At 29.5% G+C, this 16,336-nt stretch overlaps 1 protein-coding gene across 1 annotated transcript in view; it reads left to right on the forward strand.

The window, feature by feature from the left end:
* LOC129961834 (transcription factor GATA-4-like) overlaps positions 1 to 13,639 on the forward strand; it is a 134,973-nt gene extending 121,334 nt beyond the window's left edge. The window contains exons 4-7 of the mRNA XM_056075415.1: positions 4,035 to 4,213; positions 7,025 to 7,150; positions 8,371 to 8,479; positions 11,898 to 13,639. Of these exons, the coding sequence (XP_055931390.1) occupies positions 4,035 to 4,213; positions 7,025 to 7,150; positions 8,371 to 8,479; positions 11,898 to 12,223 (740 nt within the window). The 3' untranslated portion in view covers positions 12,224 to 13,639. The remainder of the gene's footprint in view (positions 1 to 4,034; positions 4,214 to 7,024; positions 7,151 to 8,370; positions 8,480 to 11,897) is intronic.
* Positions 13,640 to 16,336: the final 2,697 nt, after the last annotated feature.

Raw genomic sequence — 16,336 nt, forward strand, 5'->3', positions numbered from 1 at the left:
TATTTGAATATCGTTCAGAAAGATATTAGCATTAACTGATTATAAGTAGCTCTTTTAGGAGAAGCTAAGCGATGAGGGATGTGAACTAAATCGTTCTTGCTCGACGGATTATAAATCTTTCCTAAAATAATTGTTCTGTAATAAAATAATAAAATACTATTCTTTTTTTTTTGAAATTGGAAACATTAGTCTTTACAGTTAAAGGAAAATGCATTATATTCTTAAAATAAATAAAAGCTTTTCAGGAATTAGTCAAAATCCATACCTCACATCTAGATATTCGAAAGCAAAAGCGTATTTCTTTTGTATGAAATCATGCTATTCATAATACGGAGTGCAATCTAGATAGTTGGAACAATTAATTAATTCATATACAAGAATAAAGAAAAATTCATTAAACATAGTTGTATGAAATTTATGAATCTAAATCCACTATATTGTTGATATATTCATTATATTTCACTGTAAACAATAAAATAACACTAATTTGAGAGTCAGTCAATTCAACAGTCAGTCATAACTTGACATAATTGGATTATTCCATTTTTCTTTATTTCAATCTCAAAAACTGAAATAATATTAATTAACAAGCAGGTTAGCCTTAAGTTAAAATCTAAATGATAGAGATTTTGCACTGAATAGACAATTGATGAATAAATTAATAAATAATAAAAATATATAAATCAGATTTCATTTTATTAACTATAGAATAAAGAATACAAATACATGTTTGAATTATTGTTCTCCAAGGTTTATGAAAATAATTACTGCTAATAAATTGAAATATAATTACTGCTTTATACCTGATGTTAGCAAGATTTTCACAAACGTTTGATTTCTTTGTATTAAAGATAGTGAACCTATTGACTATTTATCTGTCTCAAAAATAAAAACTGAAATAATAATCAACGATAATTTAGTGACTTTTTAAACGGTCATAAAATGGCTGTGTAATTGAATGACCTCGTATTCTGCTATGTTTTTAGCTTAAATAATAAATATTATGAATTAAAAGTGACTGTCCCGATCGTTTATTCTTTATATTTTGTGAAAAAAAATTCCAGGTTGAAATAAAATTTAAAAAAATAAAAGAAATTTTTCTTGAAAATTCTATTTTGAATTTTTTTTCTTTTTTTCATTTATATTACAAGTATAGTCAACTTTTTTTTAGTGAATAAAGACAGTTCAGTACCATAATTCCTTTACATGCTACCATTTTTCGCTATATGTGAGTTCGTGATCATTCGAGCGAATGACATAGATCATCGTACGCCAATTACTAGAGCATCTTGGGTTGAAGGTCAGAAAATAGGTTTGCTTTGTTTTTCAACAAACTGCCTGCATATGCGAAAGACTATCTTGCATTTGCAATAATTTTTGAAAGATCAAGGAGAAGAATGTGTAATTTTAGTTTTGCTTAATAATTTTGAAAGTACACTGAAATAAGCTACACAAAACTGAAATACCTCCGCTATTTTTTATTTTGACCATTATTTTCAGTTTAATTTTAAATACAACAATTCAAATGATTATTAATGTTTTCCCAAAAACGGTAAAAGTGTTGTTGTACCACATCTCCAAGAACATCAGAGTTGTACTAAGTCTATGAAATTGTGCACCCTGGAGAAGTCCAATACTAGCAATGGATTGTCAACAAGATCCTGCCTAGAGAGACCCAGACAAATTAAAATGTGATCAGGGAAGGTTCTTCCTTCAGATACATTAAAAGTAGCCAATTGCATTGAAAAAAAAATGATGTTTCTGCCGATAAAAGAATAAAAATCAAAATGATTCTTTTGAGATTGGTTTCTTTAATTCCTAAATTAGATATCAATGCGGAAGAAAAATGAAATACATTATTTGCCAGTATTTAAATACAATAAGACTGCATTGAATATACTTTCAAAAAATTACTATTTTCCATCAACAAAGAAAAATCAAATTATTTTTATCTCCATATATTGATGACTTTTTATAGTAACCTGATTATTATATTTTTACTGAATAAGATAAATTTTTGTTGAATAAACATCTGAAATATTATGTAAATCATGAAATTTATTCTGTAGTTTAAAAAATCTAAATTAGATTATTTATATTCCCATCCTTATATTTTTTATGAATGTGTTTCGATTCGGCATGCACGATATCACTTTCTGGTTAAAATTAAATCTCAGATTTTTGGAGAAATGACAGAGGCGTATCGCACAATGAACGTAGCAATATAAGGTTCCTTAATTACCGCGAATTACATGGCTATCAAAATTGTAATTAAATACTTTGATTTTAAAATAAATTTAAATTATCAAAGTATTTGATGATAAATAAATTTTAAATACTTTACTTAGGAGGACATTAAAACTAAGTTCAATTAAATTGATTAAATTGAAATTTTACATTGTTGTTAATTCCGGCGAGCTAATGATTCTAAAACGCAGCTAATCAACAATGAGAAAATAAAAGTTTGCACATGAGTGAAATTTTAAAATAATTTGGTAAGAGATGTCTTAATTTTTTAAAACAATATATTTTAATTTAGTTTCTTATTAATATAGATCGGTCAGAAATGGATATACTAATTGGGCCTTCACTATTACGCACTTTTTCCTGATATAAAAAATGATTCTTTTATAAGCTGTCCCTTACTAAGCGCAATCCTGAAACGCTTTTTTTGGCGCATGAAACATAATTTTAAGGAGTAATAAAATTGAAAAATTATTAATAGAAATTTTATAAGCATCGAGGTATTCTATGTAAATGTTCCCTTACTTTTTTCACTTTCTAATATACTTAGTATAGAGAAAGTTTAGTAATCGTCAAAACATTCTAATTCGAGATCAATCCACGTTTTAGAGCTCCCTGAGTTCAAAAAACACACTTTTGGAAAATGTCCTTCTACCGTCTGTCTGTCTGGGATAAAGATAACTCAAAAAACAACGATTTGAGCTAGAGGGTTAAAACTTTTTATACGGTCTTTACACCAAATTTGATTTCTTTTAAATTTTGCATAAAATCTGTTCAGAGGAAGTTCGTTTGTCCGAATATATGTGTTGTTGTTTCTAATGCCACTTCCCATAGACAAGCTCGCTGACAGAGTCAGCGATTTTTAGCCGAGGGAGCGTCTCTGATTTTCAGTAGCGCCCACTAGGGCCAAGAGTACGTCTCAGCTATTCACGCATCACATTCGCTTGCACAACCCCTTTTCTACAGGGAGGCACATTCACACATCTCACAGAGAGAACAGATGAAGAAAAACCATGCTCGAACCGGGACTCGAACCCAGGACGCCCATATCATGGGGAAGACGCGCTACCCCTATGCCAGGATGTCGGCTTAACTACAACTTAACACGATAACAATAAAATGAAGGGAACTAGATAGATGGGATTCAGTACACAGATCAAATATCTATAGTATAGACACCTGTCATACTTTGAGCTAAATCTAACTATGGATTGGCTGTTTGTCGGTCTGGGATCGTCTATCGACAGTAACTATGGGTTGACTGTCTATCGGTTTTTCAGAGATAAGTACTGCGATAATTCAAAAACGTAATGACTTAAATCTATCAAATTTGGTATGAGAATTTGTGACTACAAGTGTAGTTTTATGTCAAATTTTTGTTTCTATGGATTGAAAAAAACATCTCTAAAACAAAATTTCGATTTTTGGATAGTATTAACACATGCAAGGAATTAATCGCCAAATAATTCGCCAAGTAGAACAAGATAGATACACACAATTGCTAAATTCACGCCAAAAATTAATATTTCGTAACTATTGCAAACCAATGTTCTCTGGTATGGTAAATTTATTAGAGAATATGTGAAAACGTTTTGAGGAGATGACTCCTTCTGGTTATGTGACATATTTTCGTCGCATGAAAAAAATAAAAATAAAGGAATGAACTGGTAAGTGTATATAAATTAAAAAATTGTGATTTTGAGAAAAAAGAAGACAGTTAAGGGAATAAATAGTTTTAATAGTGTTGCGTGAATAGTACTTAATAACTAAGCAACTTTCTTTTTCCACAGATTTCGACGCAAGCACTTACCATCCGTTTAATGAAGGCCGTGAATGCGTCAACTGCGGTGCAATATCTACTCCTCTGTGGAGGAGAGACGGGACTGGACACTATCTGTGCAATGCTTGTGGTCTTTACCATCGCATGAACGGCGTCAACAGACCGCTCACCAAACCTCAGAGGAGACTGGTACGTCACTATTCTTATCATTCTTTTTTTTCTTTTAATTGTTTATCCTAGACAATGGATTTTATAAAGACTCAAGAATTTGATTCAGACAATCAATGGTCTAAATTTTGTATACATCCATGCATGCGATTAATGATCTGTAGCAATATATATATTCCAGATAAAAGATTCTTTTGAATTTCTCGTTATACATTTTCATTTATATTATGAGACTTCTGATGTACTACAATATATATCTTGTCCAATTCTGTATTCTTTTTCTTTTTATTAATTTCATTAGGGTTATTATTCAGCATGCATTAATAAACATTTTCTGTTGTATGGAGCGACATTTTCTTTCTATTGGAATTTATTGACAAAGAAAAAAATTCAAATTCGCGAAGAATTAAACTCGAATTTCTTTGCCGTGAATGTCACTTAGCATCAGAAAATTACCTTAGTTTTTTCATGATCAAAACCATTTATCTGCTACTAAATGACTCGTAGATTGTTATATGCTCATAACAGCCAGCTGAAATATAAATGTGAGCATAGAGAGCTTTGGCTCATAGGAAGAGTATTGCCGATACAAACTATAGAAAATCTTCTTCAATAGTATGGATTATCTGTACATAAATCTATATTTTGTGTTTCCTTAATCGTAAAACATAGAAATAAGAAGAGAAACTGGTTGAATAAGCATCACAATTTGAGGCAACACAGAAATGCTTCAATTTTTCTTCATAGACGAATCGAGACGCTTGTTTGTTATCAGATAATCGCCATACCTTCATACGAAGGAAACGTGATATGAAAAATAGTCCATTCTTGTTCGCGAAAATGTGATATGAAATATCCACATTAAGGCTGTGGACAAATGGTATGGATAGGGAAAACTGCAGGCTGTTGGACTTATCAGACTTTATGCATTTCAAGATTCCTGAACATTTTTCTATTGCATGCTGTAGTTATAGGGATACATTCTTTTCAACGAACGACAATACTGGGTGTCACAAAGCTCTGTAGAAAATGGCTTTTGTAATAGAGTATTAAGTGTATGTAGTGACCAACAAGTTCATTCAAACGGAATCCAATAAAATATACTGGACGATTCAACCAGGTCCTCCTTGCATCCAATTCAAGAGCTGTAGGTTACCCTTGTAACATAGTGGGATTGGTCAAAATATTCTTAACTATTTTTGTCCATGTTTAGTTATCAGCCGAAAGTTAAAACGATTCTTGATACAACTCTCATGATATAACGTGCAATTACATGACAAATAATTTGCTTAATGTTTTGCTACAAAATATTGAAAACTTTGAAATCTTTACAAGTGCCTGAGACAATCATTCAAATAAATTAATTTAAATAATTCAATAAGTCGAATTTTTGGAGTTGCATTTTTATAGAACTACAAAAAGTGTCCATTCTAAGTTATCCCAAAAATATACCCGAAGTATAAGAACTTCTTTAAAAAAAATCATTGTTCTTTATAATATTGTACAACATAGTAAAACAAAAATTATTAGGAAATACCATGCTAGTTAAGGTATTTATTATATTTTCCCCTTTATTTAATAATATATTTATATTTCTTTTTTTCATATATATTGATATATAAAATATTTGGGACTGGTAAAAAGTTTTTTTTTTTTTTTTTTTTTTTTTTTTTTTTTTTTTCATTTAGTGAAGGTTAAAAAAGAGAGTTTTAAAATAAATAATATTATAATTATTTATTTAAATAATTTTTTAATATACAACATTTATATATTTTCAAATATACAATGGATTTGAAAGTATAAAATAATTTCACCCAGTCCCATATAGATTGTAAACGCCATACAGATTGTTCTAAAAATTTGTGATTGTGAATTTTAGAATTCATAATCACATATTTTCAGGACAACCTATATGAAATTAAGATTTGCACTTCTTCAAACATTTTAAAAATATAAAAAAATTATTTAAATAATTATTGTTTGCTTTTCAGTCTTGTGTGTGAAGTTTTGAAATCGATTTTAAATTAACTTCTCGATGAGTTAACGATTTGGATTGGCGCCATCTATCGGGAATGAAACATTTGTATCGATTGCAAAATTGTACCGAACAAGTAAACAAACAGACAGACAAAAAAAAAGAGTTAATATTGCATTATTATCCAGTTCTAAACTATGTTTGAAATTTCTAGCTGCTAGCTTATCGGAACTTTGCTTTAAAATCGAATGCAAAATTTGTCATGGACAGATAGATCAGAAAAAGAGTTGATATAAACATATTAATGAAAAGAGCATTAATAAAAAGCTTTCTATAATTGAAAATTCACAATCTTGTTTTGATATTTTCTTCTATCTGATTGTCTGATACCTTCGCACCTATATACAAAATATTTGCAATCGATTTCGCAACGATATTTGCACCCAAAATTCACATTGGCATTGGAATCTTGAAATGCTGCAACCAGTTCTTATTTTATGGAGATAATGATGAAAATATTATGTACACAGAAATAAGATAAATTTAGAGACTTATAGTTAACATGATTAGTTTTTTTATATGTAAGACTATCTACATTATTCGCAGTTAATTAATTATCTCAAATAAAGTCAATAAATAATAATGCAAAATTAAGTAGGGATCTTCCAATCATATTTATTCATCCTTAATTTCTCCATTAAAAATACTTAATAGAAATTCTAAAGTTTTATATTTTTCTATTTGATTCTTTCAAACATTTTATATATCAAAAGACAATATAATAAAAAAAATCATATTTATATGACTGAAGAATAATATTAATTCAAGCGTTGTTCATGATTCATGTGCATTTCCAGCCGGTGACTCGACGAATGGGACTTTCTTGTTCAAACTGTGGTACGACGACGACCACGCTGTGGAGGCGAAACAACCACGGAGAGCCTGTTTGTAATGCTTGCGGTCTTTATTACAAATTACACAACGTATGTATATGAATTTATATTTCGTGATGATCAATGCAAAGGGCGGAAAGTATATTTATTCTCTTAGAAAATTTATTTGAGTGCTTTAATATTTCAACGATAATAATTTTTTTAATAATATTAATTGGAATTATTTTTTGATTATAATTAATAATCATACTTACGAGCGAAATTCGAAATGTATTATTAATAATTTACTTAAAAAGTAATTAATTTATCTTTGTTGTGAATTTTTTCTTTTAAATTATACATATATATATACACACAACTGATACATGTACATCTGAAAGATAATTACATAGTTACTTATTATACTTTCAGCAAATTATTAATATTATATATAACTGATAATTATAATTATCGACTGAAAATATTTTGTCAACAGAAAGAAGGAAGAAGAAAAATAAAGGACTTTTTATATAAAACAGAAAGAAAAGAAAGAAAGTTTTAGAATTTTTATCTGTTTAATTCTTGTAGTTTTTAAAATTGATTTAAGGAGTAATTTTGAGCTAGCATTAGATGCTGTGTTTGAGATTATTTCATAAACAGAAACTTATATATAAATATAAGATATTCCAAAAATGCATATATGCATTGTAAATATTAAGCAAATAACTAATAATATAATAAACACGTAAATTAAATGTATGAAACAGATATACGAGACAGACTTCTATTTTGATGGAATAATGGCAAAAGGATAGTTTCAAAAAGGCATTGATTTTCCCCTAGGATCACCTCAGATATATTTTATTTTAAGGATATAACTGAAACATAATGCTTATAACTAAAGAAATACTGTGCTATATTAACTGTTAGCAGACAAAACATTAACTGATAAGCTTAATGACTAAGCAATTCTACTAGAGGACTTTGAAGCCACTACATGATCATTAACGAAATGAAATACGAATATTTTCAATTTCTAAAGATTTGATATTTGTATTCTTCGATTTCATTTGTAAAACTTCGATTCAAGTTATAAGTAAAGCAAGTTATTAATAAATTGAATATTTCTTTAGAGTTTCAGCATCTCTTTCTTAAAACTGAAAAATGTCTATATGATATTTAAACAAACGTTTCTTATAAAGCCTTACTCTCTAATCCACAATGCATTGTTCAAATTTTTTATCGCTTAAGATTAAAAAATATATATTATTTATTATTACTATTTAGAGCTAATATAATTGCTAGTTAAACTGATTTTTTTTAAATTTCAGATGAATCGACCTCTTGCAATGCGCAAGGCTGGAATTCAGACAAGGAAACGCAAACCAAAGAACTCTAACAAAGCAGCATCGGGTAAATCAGATCAAGCTGCATCTTCGGGTGAGTGTGACTTAATCGACTCTCTTTTATTACTTGATTTATTGAATAGTTTAAAAAAAATTTTATTGTCCAGATGTGGGTCGATTTTAATAGTAGAGTCATTCTGTCTGGTTTTTTGTTACTATCCTGCTATGGATCCAAATAGATCCAACATGTCTTCAAGGAAGAGGAACATCAAAACATCCAGATGTTAAACTCCTTTATGAAGAGACTCCTCACATCATCAAGAATCAATCAATCGCCAGTAACCATTGTCATTAAGTGTCAAACCCAGGTGCACTTCAGCCGGTGTTACTTGTAATTGGTATGGGCTCAAGAGGTGGTCGGCGGCTACTAAGATGGTTTATTAACAGTTTATGGTTTATTAACCTCGGTCGGGTTGAAACCATTGGGGAAGCGTTGCTGAGCAACTGTGGCTGATAGGGAACTCAAATTCATCAACGAGGCGGTTATATGACGAAAATAAAATGTTTCTTTCAGAGAAAAAAAGAGAAAGACTTCGAATGAGACTTTGGATGCGGAAAAGCTGTTCTTGATTTGTTTGAGAAGTTCCGTGTGATTCGGATTTCTGTGCTGTGGTCTACCCGATAGAGATCGGTGGATTTCTAGAGTGGCTCTGGAGTAGCTGTTTAGAGTTAACAGCCTGTTAACGGTTTTTTGGTGATTTATTCCCCGATTTGAGTTAGGAATTATTTCGTGATTGATCTGTTATTTGAGTTTTGTAAATAATATTAATCTAAGTGAGAACAAGTTGTTCGTTATAAATGTATGAGGCTGTAAATAAAAAATTATTTTGTTACACAACTCTCTTATTTGATCGGTTCTTGATAACGGTATTACACTCTTCACTAAAAGAAGCTGGTTATTTTTTTTCTTTCTTTTCAATCCCGATCTCACTAGCATTCTGTATGAATAGGGCTATACCATATATTTGACACAGAATGATCAAGCGCAGTTCTTTTTCTAATAAAACAAAAAAATTCAAAAACAAACAAATAATGATTTAGAACTGAAAAACTCAAGGATGTGTGGAACATAATTGTTTGTAGGGGAACATATTGTGGGTTTGTAGCTTGCAAAGGGCTCAAAGTGCTTGCAAACAAATTTATAATATTTTAATTTATAAAAATTTACTAAATGTTCATGTAATTTTTTTTTCATTTTTTACAGGCCTAGCAAAACGTTGAGGCTAAGGCCTATTACACGAATTGTATTTTAGGAATTGTCCCGAAATACAGTATTAAGTAACTCAAAGACCTCTTACTTTAGACTCATTACACAATCGTAAAGTAAATGGAATGAAAAAAACGAACCCTAGACTCTAGTGAAGCCTTTTGTAAACAAAATTTTCTTGAAAACACCTGAAGGAAAGGATGGGTCCAATGTTTGCTATATGAAGAAGAATCTGACACATAATTTAATTTAATAATAATTGTATTTACTCCAACAGGAATTACAAGCGCAATTTTGTAAAAAAAAAAAAAAAAAAAAGAGGCAACATTCTATAATCTTTGTTTTTATGCTGCACTCATTTAGATTTCATGCTTTTTTCTATTATTTTGTTATATTTTAAAATATATATAATATTTATATATAAAATATTTTATATTGATAAGCGCAATATAAAATATTTTATTGCGCTTATATATAAATTTATTGCGCTTTAAATATAATAAAATGGAAAAAATTTTATTATATTTTTCCATTTTTTTTTTCATAATTTTATTGAAGATTTTTAAGCATTACATATTTGCCAACCATTTAGTTATTTCAGTATTTTACCATAAAAGAATGTATTTTTAAATATGTTTTAATATTTTTCAAATATTTATAAATTGTACAGCAAAGAAAATAATTTTTTGAACAATAACTAAACAGTACCTTAATCAAGATCAACAGCTCCATTTGTAATATTTTTTATAAAGTGCAAATGGTGTCCCATATTTGTATGAATTCTATTAAGATTTCTTAGTTCGTAAAATAATATTCACAACTCTCTAATTATTTTCAATCAGTTCTGATGGACAAGCTTGATTCTCCCTTCTTAAAAGTTTACCGACCTTTGATTAGGAACGTGCGGCTTATGCACAATTAATCTCTCTACGAGTTCAAGCGTCCCTATGTTGTTATGGAATCGGAGCTTGACCTTCATAATTTGATCACGTTTCACAGCTTCCAAGTCTGTCCTCAGGTGATCACGAAAAGCTTTAAGTTAAGGCGAAAGATAAATGCGACAAATCAATTGTGACTTTTTAAAAATCGAGATAGCTTAAACATCTACTGCTGGCAAATTAAAAAAATGAATTAGAAATTTATATGAGAATTTCATTGCACTAATCAAAGAGTAAAAGCTTTTTTATTGCATATTATAAGTGCTATTGTAAAGCAAATGTGTTATTTATTCATTATTATTTCATTTATTCTTATTTATGATACGTTTTATTTGATTCGACATACTGAATATTGTAAAATTAAAGTAAATCAATGGAAATAAATTTCTTAATAATTTCAAAAGTTTTGCTCATTTTTTTTGTTTATTCTGCTTATTGTCAAATAATATATACAGGGTGTCCCTGAATTCATGGGCTAAACTTTAAGGGTAGGTAAAATACATATAAAGAAGCATTTTTCGTGTGCCAATAGGGCGTCGGAAATGAAAAATGAAGGTGGAACAAGTAAGTATAAGAAAGTGCAAGCAAGGTGGGAAAATGTAGTGTCTACCAGACTCCCAATGACTCTGATAAAAACTTCATTGCGAAACTTTCAGTCGCCACTGCAGTTATTAATGGAACACCCGGCATCTTCGAGTATACGCAAATTACTTACTAGGCGTTACTAGACCTGCATCGATACTGGTGGTGGTACATTTGTTTATTTACTGAAATAATATGTGACTAAAGAGCTTTCTCTTCATTTCGTCAGCTTTTCTTGTTTTTTCCGCCGAAACTTTTCATTTTCAAACTCACATTGATATACAAAAAAGGGGAAAAAAAAATGTTCCTTTATACGTATTTTACATATCCATAATATTTGGGCCATAAATTCAGGGATATCCTGTAGAGTGCAAAACATTATTTTAACTAGCCTTAATTTTCACAACCATCGGTCATAGTCTTATACTTCCAGTTATAAAAACATCTCGAACTAAGTATATTATCATGTTACGGTATTTTTGAAATTTAAAATTATATGCACTAAAGACTTGACTTCTGCGGGAAAAATCTTCATAAATAATTTATTTCATCTTAAAATTTGAGTTGAATTAATACATAATGTCAAATGAAATAGAACCGATAAATGAAAGTATAAATCTCTTTCTTTAGTGTCTGTATATCATCCACGAGAAAAAAAAATTAAAGGTTAAATTACATTCCTCAAATGAATAATGCTTTTCCTGTAATAATTTTTTCACTTTCAGAAGGTGCAGAAGTGGAGAAGAAACCGAATTGTGAAACAAATCAGCAACAATCCTCCTCCAGTCCATCTGCACAGACATCCTCAAACAGCCACTTGCACAGTGCCTCGCCACCGTCCAATGGAGCAAGCTTGTCAGCATCGGCAAGTGTTTCTCCATCAGCATCTTGCACCGCCTTGCCAACCACACAACCGAAGCCCTCATCTTCTTGTGTGCAACAGAATATGCCCTCCCCCAATTATCCAGATTGTTTGAACAGTTCGTATACTCCAACCTTTTCATCACCTCACTCGGACAACAGATCCTGCTACAGCAATTTGAATAGATAGTGAGTGCTTCGACGGAGATGGATTTGCTGTTAATCCACGATTTGCGTCTTGAGCATTAAAGGATAGTCCTTTCTCATCTGAATCTTCAATCGAACTGATTGAAAACTTTTCTCTTTTATGCTTTTAACGTAGTCGGTAGAAAATAATCTGTGATAAGCATTGAGGATTGCTTTCTTTATGAATATTTGTGACGGATTGCTTGCCGTGACTTTACTGTGAAACCTGTTCAATATCGGCTGCATGTTTCTAAAGATTCACACTTTGTGAAGTTTTTACCTCTTTCACTTCTTTAAACAAGTAAATGTTTGAAGAATTCACACAATTTTCTTGTGGTGGTTTGCAATTGTAGCATCTGAATGTTTTATAAGACAGGCTTTTTTTTTTAGGTTTTACTAATTCTAGAATTTCGTGATCTTTCCGAATTACAGAAAAAGAGTTATCGTGAACTTTGATCTGAATACGATCAATTGATGTTATATATTAGTGTCCTGCTTTAATGCATGCAGATATGTAATTTATTATTGGAATTGCAATTTGGAAAATGATTTTCATAAAATGGTTCTGAAATACAAGATGTTTGAAAATGATTGATATATTTATGCGATAGAATTGATTTATCAATTAAGTATCAGAATATGCGATTTTTGAAGTTATAACGTATATGTCTTGACAACGTTAAAAGCATTGACACGGCATTTAATTGAGATTCTCTTTGGAATAATTAGTTTTGCATCGCTACATGATGTTTCATGTAGCTTGATTCATGATGTCATGATTATCATGACTGATTTCATGATGTCATGATTATCATGACTGATTTCATGATGTCATGACTATCTAGAAAGATCAGCTGATCCTAATGAATCTGTGCTTTAAAATAATTTCAACCGAAAAAAAGTTTAATCAAAATATTAGCGTTGTTATCAATAATCAATGTCTTTTAAAGCTCTTTTGCTAAACAATTAAAAAGCACATGCGCGCTGGAAAGCATTTATCACATGTTGATTCTACATCCCACTCGTTGATGAAATCTCAGACTCATTTTATCATATTTTTTTCCATCATTTCTGTTCAAGTTCTATTATTTCTGTTCAAACATCCTGATATATTTACCTTTCATCTTGCATTGCCGGAGAAAAATATTTTATCACACAATAAATAAACAAAATTTTGTATTATTAATAAATGATATAAAAAACAGATGAAAAAATGTATTTGAAATGCGTTGTTATCAAATATTTAATTCTTGCCTAAATGAGCTTGTGTTCTTTTAGTCACTAGAAAATAACACAATTGTACACACACACACACTTGCAATATTGAGAAAAGGTTGTATAATAAAGTGTATTTTAATTCCAATATTATTTGTATCAAGAATTTCTCTTGAAATATTTTTTACATTTGTCAAGCATTTATAATCACTAACCAACAAACTAATAAAAATACCTTCATATGATATTATCATTTTTTATTTAATGGAATGAATGTTAAAAGTAAGCATATATAATAATTTTCTTTCAAAAAGGATAAACGAATTTATTTCTGTGTTCATATTTAAAAAATTAAATAATAAATAGCTTTTGGCGCAGCATGGTCAACATTATGGTTCTTGCACCAGAAAACTCCAAACAAATTAAATAAATAAATAGGCTTTCATTTAAAAACACTTTATAAAATATTCTTGTGCTTAAAACAATTGGTTCAATATTAAAGCTAAATGCAAAGATAATACCAACATACGCGGTTTTATCAGATCGTGGTAATGTAATGCCAACATATGTGGTATACGAAGGTATTACATACGTGGTGGCATCAGAATGTTTCGGAATCGATTTTGTCGATAGCAAAAACAAAAACAAAAAAATAATAAAATAAATAAATAAAACTAAATAAACTGCAAATAAATGTTATTGTCACAGAAATAGTGAGCTGCAATTTTAATAAGGAAGTTGCCATTTAAAAATGACGCATTAAAATTGTTGAGATTCTATGATCTCATGTCTCGTAACTGCTATTTTGTAATTCGCACACATTTCGATTAATCAAATGTTTCCTGATATTAAAACAAGTATTCCATTTGGCATATTACCATATAAATGTTGTATGTCATTATCACTGCAAGGTCAAACCCATTCTATGATTTGTTAGTGCTGCACAATCCTGAAACTTTTTGATGCGCCTATGTAAAAAGATTTTAAAGCATAGAATTTTAAGTTGTAGAAATGAGTGATCATCAACTGTATAGAAATGAGAGGTAGTAGATATTGGAAGATAATACGGTTTGAATTACAGATAAAATAGCAACACCATTTCAGGAGACAGGGTTCTCTGGGACTTCACTGGGATCTCAAAAATAGGGAATCAAATGTCAGGAAAAGGCTGATACGTACAATGTAAATAAAACTGAATTTTCTTTAACTGTCTTCTCTTTTTCTCTTTAAATATCTACTGTTTCTCCACAAATCTTTAACTCTACTATTTAGAGCAAAAATGTATATAAAGATTCGGTTTGGTAAGTACAGTTAAAAACGAACATTACGGCAATTGTTGTTTTTCTCTTAAAAGTATTATTTCGTTTTTGTCGCTTTCTTACCAGATTTGAGAGTGTTGTGGGGGAAGGGGTCTCGTTCGGTGTCTTATTTGCAAAACAAATTCTAGGAAGACATCGGTGTTACTCTTCTTAAGAAAAAATTATTCTTTTTCATAACATTAAATTGGTATAGGTTTCTATGGCGATTTTCGAAAAAAAAAAAAAAAAGTAAATTTCGCTTATTTACTATGCATTGTTATTTATCAATAAAGTTTATTTTAAGAACATATTACCTAACTAAGAAATAGAACCTATTTTTTCAACCTATTTCTTAATAGAACTAAGAAATATGTTGTATTTCTACTCAATTTTCAAACAGTGGCGTTCGACCGATAAAAAATATTTTTTTTTGGGGGGGGGGGAGGTGATTATGAAAAATAAAAGAAATTTCAAAATGTTTCTAAATGAATAGATTGTCTATTCTGTATTTCAGAAATTGCAGAATATATTGAGAAAATATTATACGAAATTTGAAAGAAAAAAATGCATTAAAATTCAATATATGTGGGGGTTTTCTAAGAAGATTTTATCAAAATTTCAAATTTGAAAAAATGACATTTAAAGATGCAAAATAGCATTAAAACCTGAAGCAGGCAACTATAAAAATTGATGCAACTTCCCAAACAGTCAACTTAGAAACAAAATTAAAATTTCACAACAAAACATTTTTTAAAGAAAATCGTTCAAAATATAAGAATATTAAATAAAAAATAGATTTGATATTTTCGCGTAAAATCAACTTTTTAACGTAATCATCTATCTTTAAAAAACAGCTTCCAACTTTACATACACATAGCATCCCAAAGGTGAACAGTTACGTTTAACTATTTATATGTAATTAAATTTATTAATAACCCCACCCCGTCCGCGAGGTTGCAGTATTGCTAGATAGGTGGGAATCTACTTAAGAACAAGCTATCGAAAAGTAGCATTTGAAATATTGAAATCTTAATTTTTTTTAATTTAATGTAATATAAAATTATAAACATACAGCATTGTCGAATTGAATTAAACATGACATATACAATCTTGATAGCAGGATATAATATTAACAATGGAAACTGCAGTACCGTAATGTATAATGTAATATGAGCAATCTGTAATGTACACTTTACTCTGATTTATCCTCTTTTTTTAATTAATTAATTGGCAAAGGACAAAGCAACTTTAAATCTAAAGGCCTACCTGGCCTACATTTAAAGTTTGATCCATGATTTTAGAAACATCCTGCACATAAAGATAAATAGAACAATTTTACAATAATTTTCATATATTTTTTTTATCATATAAGTAAATTAAGAATTCTTATACATCATTGCTAAGCATTAAAAAAAAATTAATCTAAATTGCTGATTCTGAAAACTATATAAATTTTACTTTGGAAACATAAATATTCATTAAGCGTTTACTTGCATTATGCATTTAGAGATTAACTTTTAAAGTGTCACGCAAATAGTTTTTTATATGTTTTAATGCCAAATGATTGACAAGTCAGCTTATATGATTGTTTCCATAATGCCTAG

This window comes from Argiope bruennichi, chromosome 2 (genome assembly GCF_947563725.1).
Source record: "Argiope bruennichi chromosome 2, qqArgBrue1.1, whole genome shotgun sequence".
NCBI lineage: Eukaryota > Metazoa > Arthropoda > Arachnida > Araneae > Araneidae > Argiope > Argiope bruennichi.